Genomic DNA, 20,037 nt, shown 5'->3' with positions numbered 1-20,037 from the left:
GACTGGAAATACAATTTACACAAGAGAATGGTTGGACAAAGAAAGGAGATAATGGTGTAGACAAAAATATTTACAGCAAATTTTTTTTAATTTCTAAAACCCTTACCTTCCGTCTTAGAATCAAGACTGTGTATTGGTTCCAAGGCAGAAGAGTAGTAAGGTCTAGGCAATGGGGGTCAAGTGACTTGCCCAGGGTCACATAGCTGGGAAGTGTCTGAGGCCACATTTGAACCCAGGACCTCCCATCTCTAGACCTAATTCTCAATCCACTGAGCCATTTAACTGCCCCCTTACAGCAAATTTTTTTTTCTATTGGCAAAGAACTAAAAACAAAGTGGGTATTTACCAATTGCAGGATGTCTAATTTTGAGGTGCCTGAATTTAATGGAATATTCATTTGATCTAAAAAACAACGTGAAGAATTCAAAAGAACTTGTAAAGACTTGAATGAACTGTTATAGAGATGTGGAATAAAGTCTATATGTCTTCAGATATGATTAATGTGTTGATTTGTTTTGCTTGACAACATTTATTTTGTATCAAGGGAGGTGGGGGGGAGTGAAAACAATGTAACCATAGAAGAAAAGAGTATCCAATAAAATCAGTCCATCGTTGCATTTCCAATGGTTTGTGTACCCATGATATAGTGACTCAATTCAGTTCAGTTCAACAAGTGTTTACTGAGTGGAGCTCTGTGATCAGTCCTGTGCTAGGTCTTATGAGATGGATGTGTGTGGCACTGGGGAAGCAGGGGGCAGGATTAGGTAGTGTGAGGGGCAAGGCAGTGGACACAAAGAAGGAAAAAGTATGGCACATCCTCTGGAGGCACTCATAAACTGATTGATAAAATATTAAAAATAACAATTATATGAGAAAACCCAGGACTGGGTGAATGGTGTGGACTAGAAGCATTATAATAGCTCAAGGTAGAGATCGAGGTAGTCTGGGAAAGCTTTATAAAGGAGACGCAATATGAGTTGGCATTCATGGGTGGGTACCATTTGAATAGAAAGAACAAATGTGAAGGGTTATTCTAAGCCAGAGCATCAGTATGAACAAAGATCTGAAGACTTGAACTAGGCATGGGCTGTAAGTAGGATGGTCTGGCTGGAGTGTGGGAGAGAGAAGATGGGGAGAAGTATGATCAAGGCATATTAAGGAAAGTTAAAGCAAAAAAGCCCCAAGGTCCATACAATCTTGACAAAGACAACAGTCAGGGGAAATTATAAAAGACAAGGATTTTCACTCACCATGAGGCAGATGTTTCCTTTTAATTTAATAAATCTCCCTTTAATTCCACTCATTGGAGTGCCTGACAGATTTTTCTAACTGAAGTTGTATCTCTGCCTTCTCATCTAGCAGGAAGACAGACAATAGACACATTAGATCAACTCAGTCTTGAATTCAAACTCCAGAGAACTAAAATATCAATAGAGTCAACACTATTATAGAAAAGAAAACTTTTAATAACAAACCTATTTCCATGAGTTGGTAGATGTCTCAAAGTAATTACATTTTATGATCCAGTAACAATAAATAAAACTTTTGTGTGTGTGTTAAAGCTGCTTCATTTGTTTGAAACCATGTATTGGTTCCAAGGCAGAAGAGTGGCAAAGGTTAAGCAATGAAGGTTAAGTGACTTGCCCAGGATCATACAACTAGGAAGTATCTAAGGCCACTAAAGAAAACTTTCTGAAAAAATACTTTCTCTGGTGCCTAGACATCTAACAGTAACACTCACTCTCTAATGAAAATCCCAGTTTTGGGGTCTATCCGTTTTATTGTTAAGGACTGAGAGATGAAAGCTAAACAATGCTGTAGCTGAGCTATTTATAGTTTTGGTCCTATCATCAAGTCAAAATTATACTTCAACTCCCCTGATCCCTCCCCACCTCAAATATCTTATTCACCAAAGTCAGAGACCTCACCAAATCAAATAGAAATCCACATGGTTTAAGAGTCAAAGTAAGAAAATGAAGAGGGTAGTGTGTAACATTTCCTTCTTTTCCTGTACATCCATAATCAAGGACTCTTTGAGAATCAGCTCTATTTCATATTTGGCCTCAGAGATTGGGGATGCAGTTCTTAGCAGTCCAGACTACAGTACCTGGCAGAGAATACTTACTTAGTAAGTGCTTGTTGACTTGACTTTTCTAGAAAACAATGTCCCTAGAGATCCAGTTCTGGAGATGGGAAGTACTGGATTCAAGTCTGGCCGCAGATACTTCCTAGCTGTGTGACCCTGGGCAAGTCACTTAACCCCAGTTGCCTAGCCCTTTCCGTTCTTCTGCCTTGGAACTGATACTTAATATTATTCTAAAAATAGAAGGCAGGGTTTAAAAAAGAAAAGAATGCTCCCCTATAACAGAACAACATAATTTGGAGGTCTGGAGAAATTAACCCTTGGACCCATTTGATGTTTTTGAGGAGTTTCCTTACTTTAAACTCTGAGCTCCACTAGCTAAAGGAAATTGTTTGAATATCACTGGTCCTTCTCTTAGAGACTAAGCCTTTCAGAGTCTGGAGAAGCTGCCGATATCTCAGTCCATACAAGTAAGGCAACAGGGCTCTGGGAAGCATCATTAGTATTTCACTGTTAATGGCCATCAGCCATAATCGGGAATTATTTCGAATGCGATATTTCCTAGACAGCATAATATCCACAGCAAAAACCACCACTGGACTGATATACAGTACAATCAACATCGTATGGATCAGCAACGTCCCCCTGGCCCTGGAATAACGATTCAAACAGAGGCCTGACGTCCTGGCTGTGTGATAGATCTTCACATAGCAGTAGGCGATCAGAGCTGCACAGACAAAGAGGACACAGAAGATGAAAATGTGGGCAACGGTGATCATGTGATTGCTGTCTGAATTTGAACTCAGAGTCAGCTGCAGGATACACAGCGAGGACTCCTGTGTCAATGTAGAATCCTGCCGTTTGCTGAACCAAACCAGGAAGGTGGGAAAGAAGCAGGCCACCACCCAAATCATGGCCACCACCTTCCTGGCAGTGGCACAGGACATGAGGGAGAGATAGCGAAGGGGGAGCATAATAGCGAGGTAGGTGTCTGCCACCATCACAGTGAAGGACAAGATGGTACTTGCGTAGGAGATAAATACCACATCGGTGAGGATGCCACAGACAATTCGCCCGAGGGGCCAACCTAGGAGGTTGCTTGTAGAGATCAATACGTGGAACAGGATATAGGCCAGATCTGAGAGCATGACATTAGCAAAAAGCAAGTAACGGGGTTCCCTCCGGAATTTCTTCTTCCACAGGATGGTAGCCAGGAGAAGGGGGCTCAAGGCCAGGGTGGCAGCGGTGAGGAGGGCCAGAGGAACAAGGAACCAACGGAGTGAGGGTAAGAGGGCCCAAAAGGCCTCCTCAAGTTCCAAGGAGGCGTTGCCAGGAAGTTGATAAAAAGAGGGTGCCAGGTTAAGAATTTCCACTTGAAATGGGGTGGCCTTTCCCTCCAAATGGCTCAGTACTGTTTCTTTATCCATGTTTTTGGGGTTGAGATCCGTACATCCATGAGGAAGAAAAGAACCCAGCATCAAGTTTTCTACTTCCTTGAACATGAACAGTTCAGCTGGAAAAGGCAGAGACAGCCTTCAGTTCTGAAAGGCCATACGGTGAGACTGACCTAGGACAAAAGATAGCGCTGTAAATTTTAAAGCACCATTTAAATGTGTTACTCATCACAGAATTAAAATCTCAGAATTGAAAAGGGTTTCTTCCAGTGATCAGGAAGTCCCCTCTGATTTTCTTCTGCTTAAAAATCCTCAAAGGGTTATCAGCTAATCCATCTCATTTAAAATTCTTACTGAACCATTCTTCCTCTTTAAATGAAATTTCTCCATCCTCTTTGAGTTCGCATGTTCAAATTTGGAAAGAAAAAAAAACACTTTCAAGGGAATAACAATTTTTGCATTGTAAAGTGGCTAACTATTTTTAGAACAGTCTTCTGAGAACCTAACATAGGCCTAATAACTGTGGAAGGATTAAAATAAAGAGGAGGCAGGGTCCATGCCCTGGAGAAGTCTCTAGGGTTGTTGGAAAAAAAAAATAAACACAATCATGTAATGAACAATTACAAAAAGTTCAAGACTGTTTATCTGCAACTGACTCCAGAAAAAAAATTCCCAAACCATGGTTTCCTATTGAGTTATCAGTCCTGCCCTCCAAGGCACCACCACTTAGTTTTCCAGTTTTTATCTCCCGCTACACCCTCTCTGGTTTCGAAAGAACAATATCGTCATCCCTGTGTTTATCGAGAGCCATGCCCTATGACCCTAGAAGCATTTTTTCATCAGCTCTTCCTGACAAAATCCTACCCATCTAGAAAGGCCCAACTGAAAAGCCATATCCTAAGTGAAATCTTCCCTGATTTCTCAGCGAGAAAGGGTTTCTATCCACCTCCGGGCTTCCCTATGGCTGTGTTACTCTCTTAATAAACTAATATTCCATCTTGTATGGTGGTGATTTGCATATGTCTTATCACACCTAACAGACCTAGATAGCAAGAATCTTGGCATCTTCTTTGAATGCTAAGCATAGGAATATGGCTTTCTTCTGTGAGCAATGAAAGCTGTCAATCTACCAATTAATAAGGATTCTATGAAGCACCTACTATGTGCTAGGAACTTGACTTTTATTTTTCATGCAATTTCATATTTTTCTGGGCAGTGTGACAAGGAAATCACTTTAAAAGACTGATATATATTAATTTAAGGTCGCCAAGGAATTCAGCTATGTAATTCCTAAATGAAAAAATTTTAAGGTTTACAGCAGCTAGGTAGTGCAGAAATTTGAATGTTAGACCTGGAGTCAGGAAAATCCAAATTCAAATCAAATCAAATGCTTAGAAGCTATGTGACTATAAACAAGTCACTTAACCTCTTGGCTTTGGTTTGCTTAAATGTAAAAATGGGGATAACAACAAATCTTTTGTGAGAATCAAATGAGATAATATTGGTAAAGTGTTTAACGTAGTGCCTGGCCTATTTATAGTAACCACTATAAATAAATTTATTATAAATATTTATTCCTTTTTTCCTTCCCTCCAGTATTCCTCTAGAATAGTTGTTCACTTTTCTCCAGCTCATTTTACATATAAGGAAACTGAGGCAAATGAGATAAAGTGCCTTGCCTAGGGTCACACAGACAGTAAGCATCTGAGCTAGATTTGTATCTTCCTGACTCCAAGCTCAGGCTCTATTCACTGAACCACCTAGCTACCCCACAGCTCATTTAGCTCATAGGTTTGTTGTAAGCAACAATCAAATAAGATACTATTAGAAAAGAACTTTTTATTTTATTAAGTATTAAACAGATATCAGCTGCTAATATCAACTATTAAGTAATAGAAGTGAGGCAGTTAGAGAAGCAGAGAGAAAATAATTTAAAGGATAGTTTAAAATTGTTTAAATGCAGAGAAACACAGGGACATCGAATACATGAAAAGGAAAAGAAAAAAGCCCTGAACTTTTCCCTTGGGTAGCTTTTAGTGAGGGATTATCATTTGCTTTACCAGGAAAACCAAGCAGGAGACAGACAAACCAGCAGAGAGCCCATAATTCTACCTTTACATAAGTGCAATTCCCCTCTTGGTGTTGGCCCATCACCTCCACTAGAAGTGGCTACAAACATTTTACTTCTTTCCATGCCTGGCCTGGAGCTCAAGGAGAGTTAGGAGGCTTCCTAAGAAACTATTAAATATCAATAACCCCAAAGGAAAGGCATGATAAGTTCAGACACTGAATTAGAGCTATGTACAGTCTCTGACAGCAGTGAGCATCCTCCTGAAACAAAGACCAGGAACAGCTTTAAATAAACATTACCCTCCTTCACCTCATTTCCCAACACAACAAAGTCCCAACTGTTTTGCAAAGTTATCAAAACCTAAGACTCCCAGGGGTAGCTGAGAGTCAAGCCTAGAGATGGGAGATCCTAGATTCAAATCTGACCTCAGACACTTCCCAGCTGTGTGACCCTGGGCAAGTCACTTGACCCCCATTGCCTAGCCCTTACCCCTCTTCTGCCTTGGAGCCAATCCTTTTCCTCATACTTCCTAGTTCTTCAACCATGAGCAAGTCACTTAAACTCTGAATCTCAGTTTCTTCAAAATGGAGACAATAATAGTACAAAAAAAAAACACAAGAATCTGATGCTGCTTATTAAGGATTAAATGAAAGGACATATATAATAAGCTTTGGCAGCAGCTAGGTGGTGCAGTGGATAGTGTACTGGACCCGAAGTGACCCTAGACAAGTCACTTAACCTTGATTGCCTCCGTTTTCTTATTTGTAAAATAAGCTAGAGAAGGAAATGACAAACTACTCCAGTATCTTTGATGAAAAAATCCCAAATGGAGCCACAAAGAGTTGGACATGGCTAAAAACAACTGCAACAAAAATACAATCAGCTTTGCAGACTTTAAAGTGTTACATAAATCTGAGATTTTGTTACTTTTTACAATCAGTTCACAGAATCACAGGTTTGGATGGGAGCTCAAAGGTCATTTATCCAACACTATACCATAACAACAATATCTTCTACAATGTCCCAGATAAGCAGTCATTTGGCTTTTGTTAGATTTCCAGTCAGGGGCAACTAGGTGGCTCAGTGGATAGAGAGCCAGTACTGGAAGCAAGAGGTCCTGGATTCAAATTTTGATGGCAAGTCACTTAACCCCCATTGCCTAGTCCTTTACCACTCTTCTGCCTTGGAACTAATACACAGTATTGATTCTAAGACAGAAGAAAGGAAAGAGGAGAAGAAGACTTCCAGGGTCAGGGAAGCTAACCACCCTCAGAGTTTAAGATAATATTATCAATACATATTAGTATACCCTTTGCCTTTCTTCATATCTATGCCCAGGACCTATTCTCCATGAAAAATATACCATTGAATCATAGAATTAAAACTAGAATGGGCCTTAAAGGTGATATGGAGGGTTGGGGGCAGCTGGGTAGCTCAGTGGATTGAGAGACCAGCCTAGAGACAAGAGGTCCTGGGTTCAAATCTGGCCTCAGATACTTCCCTGCTGTGTGACCCTGGATAAGTCATTTAACCCCCATTGCCTAGCCCTTATCACTATTCTGCCTTAGAACCAATACCCGGTATTGATTCTAAGACAGAAGGTAAGGGTTTAAAAAAAAGAAGAGTAGTGGTAAGGGCTAGGCAAATGGGGGTTAAGTGACTTGCCCAGGGTCACACAGCTAAGAAGAGTCTGAGGTTAGATTTGAACCCAGGACCTCCCATCTCTAGATCTGGCTCTCAATCCACTGAGTCTCCCAGCTGTCCCTCATGTTGAATTTTGAGGACTAAAATTACCCCTTTGCTTTAGAAATACACCAATCTCTGTTGCCCATATAGACACTGACTCATTCAAAATGACCATGCTGGCTGTGTATGCATAGACCCAACACATATTCTGGGCTGCAGCAAACATCATCTTGTAAATATTTTTTAATTACTGGCACATAGCATGGTAGAAGGCACACTGATCCCCAAACCAGAAAAATCTTCATTCAAATCCTTGGCTCCAGGAGTGTTACTACCTCTCTGAACTTTGGTTTCTTCATCTGCAAAATGCTAAAAATGATACTCGCACCACTCAGAGATCAGAAGTGCCATTTATGAAAAGACTTTGTAAACAAACATATGACACCATTTCTATATTACTAAAAGCAGCTATTCTGGAGGGTTACCCAAAAGCAGGAGTTCAGGGTTCAGCTTTTCTCAGTGCACAGACACATCAACAAAAATAGCCACTTATATAATGCTTTAAAGTTTACCAAGTGTTTTACATTCTCATTTGAGTCTTGGAACAAGAACGGGATCTATACAAAAAATGTAATTCACATTTGTCTATCCTGTCATGCTTTGCAAAGTCTTTTATGTGTAATATAGATCCTTACAACAACCCTGTGAGGAAGTTATTATTATTATCCCCATTTTATAGATAAGAAAATTTGGGTGTAGCAAGATTAAGTAAACTATCCAGGGTCCCACAGCTATTTAGTGACTAAGGCAAGAATTGATTGAAGGTCTTCCTGATTCCAAGCCCAATACTCTATTATGCCACTCTGCCTCCCTAGATGTATTACTGAACCCCAGAGAAACCTCAAATGTGCAAGCAGCCTCCCAAAACCCAATAAGAAAAATCCCTACCTGTCCTGTGGAGTCTTCCTTTGCTCTGTTTCACTTCTCTAAAAGAAATCGGGTTTAAAAGAAATATTTTGCAGACTCACTCCCTTACTGACCCAAAGTTAAAAACTCTGGGAAGCCCCCTTGGGTGGTTAGGCTATTTAGGGCTGAGCTTTCACTTCGGGGAAGGAACTAAAGCTCTGCCTTTTTTTCCTCCTGTAATGGCACAGCTAAAATGTAGGGTCAGTCAGCTCCTCTTAAGTTTGAACAGTCACAAAATACAAAATTTAAACCAGAGTTTGCCTCCTGGGTAAGAGAGTGCCATGGAAAAAAACCCTGCCTGTGGAAGCAGAGGATCTAAATTTACATCCTGACTCTGCTCCTTTACTTCCTATATGACCTTGTTCAAGTTATTTCCTTTTTCTGGACCTCTTGTTCTTTATCAGTTAAATAAAGGAATTAGATTAGATCAGGGTTCTTGAATTTGGAGACTGTGCTTAGATTTCAGGAGGGCCATGAACTTGAATGGGAAAAAAAATTACATCTTTATTTTAACACAGTTGGTTTCCTTTATAATCCTGTGTTTTAGTTTATGCACTTAATATGCATAAAGATGGGGATTGATAGATCTCACCCAACACACCACACACACACGCACACACACACACAGAGTTAGAACACCTGGACTGAATAATATTTAAGGTCCTTTCCAGTTCCATCTGAATTTCAAAGCCCTATCCCACAGTTGTCTGGAGACATAAATTCCGATCAGTCATCATTTCAGTGCAGTCTGAAATCCCTTTCTCATATAGTATGCATGTGCATAGTAAAAATGTACCCTAGATGACCTCCATATTATCTCCATCTCCTGACTTCCCTGGCATTCTTCAAAGACCAGGTAAAATCCTACCTTCTACAAGAATCTTCTCCTGATCTCCCTCCATTCTAGTGCCTTCCCAATTTTGTCACCAATTCATCCTGTCTATATCTTGTTTAATGAATGTTTTCTCTTCCCCAGTAGACCATGAGCTCTTTGAGAGCAAGGACAGGTTTGGGGTCTTTCTGTATATCCCCGGCACTTATCGTATTGACTAAAACATAGTAGATGCTTAATAAACACTTCTTCACTGGCTGACTCCACTTTCCTTTGGGAATGCCAAACACTGCCCAAGATCCTGTTGATCTAAGAAAGAAATAGAAGATTACTCACAGTGGCATTTCTGCGTACCCCAGTCAAAGGTCCAGGATACTCTTTTCAGTGACTGGAATTTGAACCGCTCACCCTGGCAGGAAAGTAAACAACAGACTCCACTTTTAATCTCTTCCAAACCACAGGGCCTTCTGGGGATGGTTCGATATCCTTGAGCAATTTGGGAATCGATCCTTACCAGTCAGCTAGGCAGGGATGGAGTGATCATGCTGTGTTGACAAAGAGAGCCAGCTGAATAGTAGGATTATAGACCTCTTCTGCAGCAGCTGATAGAGGTAACCCATAGCAACAGCTTCCCATCACCCCAGCCCAGAACTTAGGTCATTGAGTCAACACAACCTGGTTAGAGGAAGGAGCATTTGGCTGGTGTGTGTGTGACTGATCTCACAAGGGGAAATGCTCTGGTGGACTCCTGGGCTCACCGACTTCAAGGTAAGGTGATGCAGAGGGCCAAATACTCCTTGGGGGAGTCAAAAAACCCATGTTCAGAACCTAGCTCTGGCATTTACCAAGGGTCTGACCCTCAAGTCACTTTATCTCTTGGAGTTTTCATTTTCTATATAAAATGAAAATACTAATACTTATCTGCCCCTTCCCCAACAGGACTATTAACGAGGAGAGTACCTTCTCTATAAATGAGTTTTTAATAATCAATCAACAAGTATTTCTTAACCACCTACCATATGCCCAGCACTAGGGATGCAAATATAACAAATGAAACAACTCCTACTCTCAAAGGGCATACTAAGCTAATAGGAGATACAAATACATATACAGGATGTTTAAGCCTCCTATGTAAGCGTAAGATATATATATGTGTATGCTCTCATGTCAGTTTTGTATATGCCCATATGAATTGTCTAAATATGGCTTATGGGGAAGAAGCATGAATAGACACCTTGGCAATCTCACCCACCCCTCTCTAAGGATAACTTTGTTTCTTGACTGGAAGGGAACAAGAAATTGGCTCTATGAGACTGCCCACTCTGCTTTCATTGGAGAGAGGGCTACCAGACTAGAATTATATCTATCTGTCCCACTCAAAATATTGTTAGTCTAGGAAAAATGATTTTAGGTTCAATTTTTAGGTCACTCTCTCCTTTTATTTTTAAACCTTTACCTTCCATTTTAGCATCAGTCCTAAGACAGAAGAGTGGCAAGGGCTAGATAATTGGGATTAAGTCACTTACCCAGGGTCACACAGCTAGGAAGTGTCTGAGACCAGATTTGAGCTCAGGTCCTTCTGACTCCAGGACTGGCTTTCTATCCGCTGTGCCCTCTAGCTGCTCCTGGTCACTGTCTCTTAAAGGGGAAAAATTATCACAAGTTTATAGTCAAAGACTTGTTTCCTTCCCATCAAATGTTAATTACACAAAATACCATCAAAATAGTGAATAGAGAACAAATCCATGTTAGAATATGCCAGAAAATATTAGCAGTGAAGCCCAATAGGAATGAGATGTCAGAGAGAGAGAGAGAGAGAGAGAGAGAGAGAGAGAGAGAGAGAGAGTCCCCAATCTCACCCACAGGGAAAAATTCCACAAAGTTTCTAGGGAAACTAGAAATTTGGGATATTTGGTATCACTGGTTCTTCTATATGTCTCCTGCTTCCAAATTCTTTTCTTTTTTCTGAGTTTCTCCTTCAGGAGAATATAGAACCAACTATGTCTCTCTTAAAGCTGAAGCAAGAAAAGTTGTCTCCTCTCACAAACTCTAAGGCCAACTCTATCCCTCACTCATGTGTATGTGGCATTGAGTCAATATCCTACTCTTTAACAAATGATTCACGCCTAAACATAGAATAAATACAAAAAACAAATACATACATAAAAGATAGTTTGAAATAGAAGGCATTAACCATTGAAGGGATAAGGAAAGGGTTCAAGTAGGTGATGCTTGAGTGCATTCTTGAAGGAAGAGATCAATTCTATTGGGTAGATATGAGGAGGAAGTATATTCCATATATGAGGGACAATTAGTGAAAAGGCATGAGGACAGGGTTCCTTATTGTGAATAAGGAACAAAGAAAAGGCTAGTTTATCTGGATTACAGACTATAGAAGGAGCAGTAAATCCCAATAAAACTGGGAAGATAGACTGAGGCCAAGCTGTGAAGGACTTTCAAAGCCAAACAGAGGAGGATTCTAGAGACAAGAGGAAACCACTGGAGTTAATTGAGCTCGGAGAGTGACTGGTCAAATCTATGCAGGACAGAAGCTGGGCGATACTTAAAGCAGGAGGAAAAACCTAGAGGTCATCAAGGGGAGAGGGAATGATGATGACCTGAACTAAGATGGCAGATGTGTGAATGGAGAGAAGGGATCAGATGCAACAGATGTTGTGAAGGTAAAAATGGCAAGATTTGGCAACTAATCAGATTGTGGGATGAAGTAAGGAAAAGAACCAAAGATAATATCAAGTGTATAAATGTGACAGACTATAAAAAATGGTGTTGCTTTTGACAGAAATAAGGAAATTTGGAAGAGGGGTTGGTATAGGGGGAAAAAGATAATTTTGTAGATGTAGAATTCAAGATGATTCAGGACATGCAGTATGAAATGTCCCATAGACAATTGGTGATACAGGACTGAAGTTCAAGGGAGAAAGCAGGGCTGCTTATATAGATTTGGAAATTATTGGCATAGAAATGATAATTAAATTCATGACTGATGAGATCATCAAGGAAAAGTATAAAGAGAAAAGAAGGAAATTGATATGTATTTATTCTTCCTCTCCATTTGAACTCCAACCACCACTCTGAGCCTTAGCTTCCTTATATGTAAAGTAAGGGAGTTGAACTAGATGATCTCAAAGGTCTTTTCCAACTCTAACATTCTATAACTATTATATTACTATAATCTTGTCATCTCATGACTAAATATTGCCATTTAGCAATACTTAGGTATCCCTGCCTACATAGTCTCCCCTCCCTCCAACTAATCACAGAACCACAGATTTTCACAATTTGAAGAGACTTTAATAGCCATCTATTCGAATCCATACCTGAAAAAGAATTCCTTCTGACAATGTATGCCAGGCAAGTGGTCAAGCAATCTTTAATTGAAGACTTCCAGTGAAGAAGAACCCATTTACTCCCCCCCCCAAAGAAAACTATTTTTGAATCACTCTCATTGTTGGGAAGAATTTCCTTATATCAGATCCTGATAATTGTGATTTTTTAAAAATATGTTGTTTGAAGGTGTAGTTATAATTGCTAGAATTCCAATATGGAGTTGCTTAGGCTAACTAGTCTTAATGGCCATAAACATGTAAACAATCAAACACAACCTGTATTTTTCCACTGTCCTACCTCATTCTGATCCTGTGAATAACATCAACTCCTAACTGACCAAGGCTCAGTTCCCAACGACCTACAGTGGCAGTTTGTTGACACCCATTTATGAAGTCCCCAGTTACCAACTCATCCTCACCCAATTTCTGATTCCAATTAGAAAACTCACTTGAGACTGGTATCAACAAGCAACCCTGGAGAATTTCCTCACCACATCTAAATCCCATTAAGGATGCTCATTCCCATATGGGGTGCTGATTGTTTATCCCAAAGAAGTCTATCTTTAAGGTATGATTAGCCCTCAAAGATTCCATTAGAAGCATCTATTCCCATTGAGATCTTGCCACTAGACACATTTCCCTCATATGAGTGAATCTCGCCCTCCACGGCCAAATCTCTGGTCTGTATTGCCATATAATGTGGGAGAGGGGGAAGTGAGGCTTCATTCTCACCTGCTTGCTATACAGCATAGTAAGAAAGCTCAAGCTTGCAATAATAGCTTACCAATGTTCTATAATTCCTCAAACCTGGGTCCCTGCTTTAACCTGAGTTATAAGGCCAACTAGAGTATAAACTTAGATTTACTCTTTGTAGCTCTCATTCTTTGCTTCTTGATCTGACTTTTGTGAATGTCTTTTTTACTAGGACACTAGACCTAGAGACAGAAAGAACTAGGTTCAAACCTGCCTTGGACATGTATTAGGAATGTGCCATTGGGAAAATCATTCTGTGCCTTAGTTTTCTCAGCTGTTAAAATGAAAGACTGGGACTTGGTGGCCCCTAAAATCCTTTTCAGCTCTAAGTCTATGAATCTATTATACTATAATTTTTCCCATGTAAAAGTCCTTCAAATGCTTGAAAACAAGTATCATATTCCACCACAGTCTTCTCCAGCCAAATGATCTCCTTTCCTATTACTAATCTCATATGTCATGAGCCTAATATCTATCACCATGCCATTTGTCACCACCCTCTGGAAGATGTTCTCTGGCTTTATTGATATCCTTCTTAAACTGTGGCATCTACAATACCACTACAATACAATACCCATGTGGTCTGATCAGCACAAAGAATAGAGGAACTATCACCCCCAAACTCCTGGACACCATGCCTCTCATCATGCAGCCTAAGATTACATTAGCTCTGTTAGCCACCTAATCAATCAGACCAGAGCACTGCTGAATTAACCTTCCTAAAACACCATATACATTAAATTCCTATTTTAATATTTAAGTTAAATGTAAGTATTACCTTCATGTTACAGATGAATAAATCAAGGCCCAGAGCAGCAAGATGAATTAAGATCACAAAACAAATAAGTAATGGCAGAGCCAGAATTAAAATCCACAACTCACATCCCAATCCAGTGGTTTTAATTCCTTGACAGTACCATGCTGCTTTGATGCTACCCACCCACTTAGTTGGACTAAGTTTTTGCCTCACTTGATCTGATCATTTTCCTCAACTGGCTGAATCAACCAGCTGTTTCCACATGTTGTCCACAGCTGCGGTCTTCCTGGAAGCCCTCATTAACCAAGGGGTTTTCCAAAGGAAGCATTTCTCTCCTACAGCTCTGGAATTATTTACCCTCTGGGAGTTGTTAAATATAGTCTGGGAAACACCTACTTGGGTTTTTGCTAAAACAACAACAACAATAATAATAATAAATAAACAAAACAGGGTTCCTTCTCACCAGCTATAAGCCAAACAAAGAATTTCCTGTATAATTCATCAAAAACTTATTGCTGCATCTATAAACACAGGAAATAGACGTCTGTCTCCTTGTGTTAGGACCCAGAGGGAAAATATCCCACACTATTCCAGGAAACTGTAAATGCTTAATAAGTCTCCAGGAATGCTAATATAATCTACTATTTAAAAGAACTTTCTCTTTCCATACTGACTATTCAAGCAGATGGCCAATGAATATGTTTTGAGGCAGGTAGCACTTAGTCTATATACTTAAATAGGCAAAGAGGAAGCAAGAGAACCCCAATTTGTGTAGTATACACACCCTTATGGTGTGGAAAGTCTGGATGTGGCCAGTTTTCTGAAGATCATCCCAGGTCAAGGCTATGTCTACCCTAAACCTCTGGATGAACATTTAATCGGTGCATTCAAATTCAATTCTTTAAGTACTTATTAAGCTTATAATAGATGCCCAGCCCTGAAAATTCTGGCTGAAGGATTTTCAAAATAACAAAATACAATTTCATCTTAATAGGAGTTCATAGTCTGGTTGGAGAGCTAATACTTGTGATGAAAAGTAATGTGTAAGTGCCAAAATTGAAGCACAAAAATGGTAAGTTTGATAGGAATTCAGAGAAAGCAGAAATTAGTAAGGATTAGAAGAAAGGCTTAATGAACAAGGAAAGGCGTAAGCAGGGCATTGAGAGATAGGTCATGTGGTTTTTGTTCTGTTTGACCCTCCTAACCTCCACAGAGCAGCCTGGTATGGGAATGAGAGGGAAATGGAAATAGAAAGCAGAAACAATAGAGGAAGAGACATGGAGAGAGAGATGTCCTGGATGGTCCTTGGACTTGGAGAAAGTGGGAGGAGATGTGACATACCTCCTGGCCACTGGAAATGAGAGAACAAAGTGAGAGAGAAATGGGGCCAGAACAGACAGAGTAAACTGGTCCTTGCCAGGGCCTGCCACTGCACTCATTTATTCTGCTCCAAAAGTAATTGAGCTATACAATACAATAACCCAAAACAGTCCCAAAGGGCTCATGATAAAAAAAAATGCCATCTGCTTCCAAAGAAGGAACTGATCGAGTCTGAATCCAGACCAAAGGACTTTTTTTCGCTTTCTCTCTCAATAATTTTTGTTCCAGTTTTCTTCCACAAAAGGAAATATGGGGAAATATTTTACCTAATTGCTTGTGTAAAATCTATAAGAGACTCCTTACCATGGGGGAAGGGGGTAAAAGGAGGGAGAAAAGGAATTCGAGACGCAAAATTCTGTTTAAAATGTTGAAACCATTTTTACATGTAATTGGGGAAATAATTAAATTAAAATTGTCTTTTAAAGTGATTGAGCTAGCCAAGAAACTGCTTGACAACAATAAGATATTGAACACAAAAGGTCTATCAGTCCATATGGTATCCTAAGCCCAGCTTCATGCCTTGAGGAGGAGGGAGCCATGTTGTGGGTGCAAAGTTCTTGACACAACCTAATCACTAGCCCTTCTAGATGGTGTGAGTAGAACATTATCTGGGAACAGTGTTGTATTGTCATCACTCCTTCACCTGATTGCAAGGGTGTCCAGCAGTGTGCTGGTAAATGTTTAACAACCAGCTGAGGGGGGGATGAGAATTTATCAGACCACATTATTAAATTTAATGTGTATTTTTAGTATTTCCCTATCACTGTAAATCTAGACAACCAACAAAGCAATAAATAAATCAAGGTTTGATTTACAGCATTTGCTGATCTCTGAAGTGTAAAAACACTGAAATTTTAACAATATATGTACTCTTTTGACACAGTATGAGTTGACAAAAGTGACCATCTGCATGGGGGTGACTTTTTTAGAACCTCTGGACTCAGAGTGGCCTATACACCATTTGAAGGTTTCCTGGGACTAGGAGAGGCTGAGGAAAGATAGTCATGTAGTGGTTTTTCAAAGTATTATTAATTGTTTTTATTATTCCTGTGCCAATAATAAAATACTATATATAATTGAACATGCTCTATGAAATATGTATATTTAGGGGCATGTCCAGTAAGACAGAGACTTAAAGCTGATTTATTTGGGGTAAATTCACACCAATCACATCCCTAGGCTTGAATCACCTGGAAAAAGGCAAAACTAAGGTATAAAACTATCAGTCAATCAGCCAACAAGCATTTATTCACTTTTTGCTATTTTCCAGAAATTGCATTAGTCCCTGGGTATACAAAGACAAAAATGAAACAGTCCTTGCCCTCCAGAAGCTAAAATTCAATTGGAGGAAACATGTACCTATACAAAATTAAATACAAAGTCCTTATGCTTGGGGGTGAAGAAGCTCTAGAAACTGAGGGTGTTTATCTACAATCATTTTTTTTAACCCTTATCTACTGTCTTAGAATCTATACTACATTTTGATTCCAGGACAGAAGAGAAATACAGACCATTCAACTGGAGTTCAGTGACTTGCCCAGGGTCACACAGCTAGGAAGTATCTGAGGCCAAATTTGAACTCAAGTCCCCCTGATACCAGGCCTAGGGCTGTGTAGCTGCCCCTTGATAATCACTATTTAGATACTTTGTATGTGTAAGATACTATATCAAAGACAAAAATAAAATCCCTTCCCTCAAGGAGTTTACATTCTAATGTGGGGGATAATATACAAAAATATGAACAATCAAAGCCATGTATATGTATATGAAAAAAATGCTCTAAATCACTACTTATCAGAGAAATGTAAGCCAAAAAAATTCTGAGCTATAATCTCACGCCCATCAGATTGGCTAAAATGACAAAAGGGCAAAATGTTGGAAAGGATGTGGGGAAAATGGGGACACTAATACACTGTTGTTGGAACTATGGATCATTTTGGAGAGTAATTTGGAATTATTGGAGAGTAATTTGAAATCAGAGAGTTATAAAACTGTGTATCCTACTGCTTGGTCTGTTTCCCAAGAAGATCAGGGGGAAAAGAAAATAGCCTATAAGTTCCACAATATTTATAGCAGTTCTCTTTATGGTAGCTGTAAATCTTGAAATCTCTCAGACTTGTGAATGTTAAAAATTTCCCCATTGGGGAATTCTTAATTGGAACAAATTCCCTACTGAAAAACATTCCCCATTTTGATGTGAGAACTCGCCAGGATCAGAAATGGGAGGACCTCTACTCCAACCATACTTAAGACTGCTTTAGGGGAGAAAATTCCTTGCTAAACAATGAAAGTACTTGGACCCATGCTTATAATAAGGCAAGGAGTTCTTTGAGCCAGGCCTGTTTTTAGAATTGATACAATGGGATGCTAGGTACCTAAAAGGGCCGGGCAAGTTTTCTCTTGATGAGATTAGTTGACTCAGCTGTGTTTTCTCTCATTCAGACTTACTGAGGAGATTAGTCGACACAGCAGCATTTTTTCTGATTCAGACTTACTGAGGAGATTGGTCAACTTAGCAGGAATTTAGATGGGCAGTCCTTTGGAAAGCATCTACAGTGATTGGTAGATGTAGGGACTTAGGGGAGGTGACATGGAAGAAAAACCCCTATATAAGAAAAAGCAGAATCTCTTGAGGATATATCCTTTTGGAGATATCCTTTTGGAGAAATCCATTTGGAGGATCTCTGATGATCGCTTGGGAAGAATCTCTTGAGAGAGGCTCTGGAGAAGGGAAGCTCTTGGAGGACAATCTCTAAGGAGGTCTCGCTGGAGCTCTCTCTGGTGAAGTCAGTTGAGATGGAGCTGGCCTGGTGTCACTAGAATCCTTGTTTAGGCAGACCTTGTGGTGAGTGTTAAAAGACTGACTGACTGATTCTCTCTCTTAAGACTCAGGTCTAGGCCATATTGGCTTGAGGCCCTTCATAATTATTCCTTTCTACTCTTTATCTCTTTCTCTAATTCCTCATTATATTATTAATTAAAAATCTCTATAAAACCCAGTTGACTTGGATATTTGAATAATTGGGAATATTTCCCTGGCGACCACCTTATATTTGATTTAAAAACCAAGACACTGTAGTGAAACATATTTTCTGCGGTCAAATTTACTCACCCTCTCTTATATCTATCATAATTTATATCTTCCACTATTTTAATCACTACAGTTTTAGATCATTTTAAATCTCACATAGCAAAGAACTGGAAATTGAGGGGATGTCTTATCAATTGAGGAATGACTAAACAAATTGTAGTATATGATTGTGATGGACTACAACTATACCATATAAAATGATGAGCAGAGTAATTGTTTTTAACTTGGAAAGAACTACATGAGATAATCAAGAGTAAAATGAGTAAAACCAAGAAAACATTATGCACAACTACTGACATAATATTTGAAGAATAACTTGTGAATGTTCACCTCCAGAGAATGAACTGAAAAATGAAAATACAATATAAAATCTACATATACATATCTGTTTGCTAGATGATGCCTTCTTAAGTGTGGAGAAGGAAGGGATAGGATGAAATACCTGAAAATAAACTCTATAGTAAAAAAAAATTTTTTAATAAAAAAGGAGGGTATACCAGATTATTTTCTTAAAAATAGCTAGCTAGTTAAATAGATGATAGATGGATAGAGAGACAGAGATAAGGATAAAATATTTATTATGCATCCACAAAAAAGTATGCATACAATTCTACCAAACTTTTAAAGAACAATTAATTCCAATACAATATAAACTATTTGGGAAAATAGACAAAGGAGTTCTATCAAATTCCTTTTATGCCTCAAATATGGTGCTGATACCTAAACTAGGAAGAGAGAAAAAGAGAAAGAAAACTACGTACCAATTTCCCTAATGAATATTGGTGCAAATTTTTTTAATAAAATATTAGCAAGGAGACTACAGCAATATATCACAAGGATCATTCACTATGATTCAGTGGGCTTTATTCCAGGAATGTAGGGATGGTTCAATATTAGGAAAACTATTAGCATAATTGACAATATCAATAACAAAACTAACAGAAACCATATGATCATCTTAATAAGATGCAAAAAAAGCCTTTGACAAAATACAACACCTATTACTTTTTAAAACACTAAAGAGTATAGGAATAAGTAGAGTTTTCCTTAAATTATTGTAGGATCTATTTATAACCATTAACAAGCATTATCTGCAATGGGGACAATCTAGAAGCCTTCCCAATAAGATCAAAGGTGAAACAAGGATGGCCATTATCACCTCTATTATTTAATATTGTACCAGAAATGCTAGCTATAACAATAACAGAAGAGAAAGAAATTGAAGGAATTGGACTAAGCAATGAAGAAACAAAACTATCGTTCTTTGCAGATGATACAAAGGTATACTTAGAGAATCCTAAAGAATCAAGTAAAAAATTAGTAGAAATAATTACCAACTTTGGCAAAGTTGCAAGATAAACCTACATAAATCATCAGCATTTCGATATATTACCAACAAAGCCAAGCAGCAAGAGATAAAAAAGAAATTCTACTTAAATTAACTGTAGATAAGGTAAAATTCTTAGGAGTCTACCTGCCAAGACAAATCCAGGAACTATATGAACACAATTACAAAACACTTTTCACACAATTAAAGTCAGATCTAAACAACTGGAAAAACATTAATTGCTCATGGGTAGACTGAACCAATATATTAAAAATTATAATCTTACCTAAATTAATCTGCTTATGCCAAACCAATCAAACTGCCCCAAAATTATTTTATAGAGCTAGAAA

General features: G+C 38.9%; 1 protein-coding gene across 1 annotated transcript; it reads right to left on the bottom strand.

Annotated features, from left to right (window-relative positions):
• Positions 1–1,289: 1,289 nt before the first annotated feature.
• Positions 1,290–9,608, bottom strand: GPR148 (G protein-coupled receptor 148). The gene is made up of 2 exons (XM_001376543.4): positions 9,369–9,608; positions 1,290–3,650 (listed from the first exon to the last, which is right to left on the bottom strand). Exon 2 carries the CDS (start codon positions 3,583–3,585, stop codon positions 2,458–2,460), a length of 1,128 nt encoding a protein of 375 aa, XP_001376580.3. The 5' UTR covers positions 3,586–3,650; positions 9,369–9,608; the 3' UTR covers positions 1,290–2,457.
• Between the last annotated feature and the right edge of the window lie 10,429 nt (positions 9,609–20,037).

The sequence above is a fragment of the Monodelphis domestica genome, chromosome 4 (genome assembly GCF_027887165.1).
Source record: "Monodelphis domestica isolate mMonDom1 chromosome 4, mMonDom1.pri, whole genome shotgun sequence".
In the NCBI taxonomy this organism is placed as follows: Eukaryota; Metazoa; Chordata; class Mammalia; order Didelphimorphia; family Didelphidae; genus Monodelphis; species Monodelphis domestica.
Note: the sequence above shows the minus strand (reverse complement) of the source record. Positions and strands in the feature narration are given on the sequence as shown.

Excerpts from the sequence above, each read along its gene's own strand:
- GPR148 (XM_001376543.4), bottom strand. The coding sequence starts at position 3,585 with ATGTTCAAGGAAGTAGAAAACTTGATGCTGGGTTCTTTTCTTCCTCAT.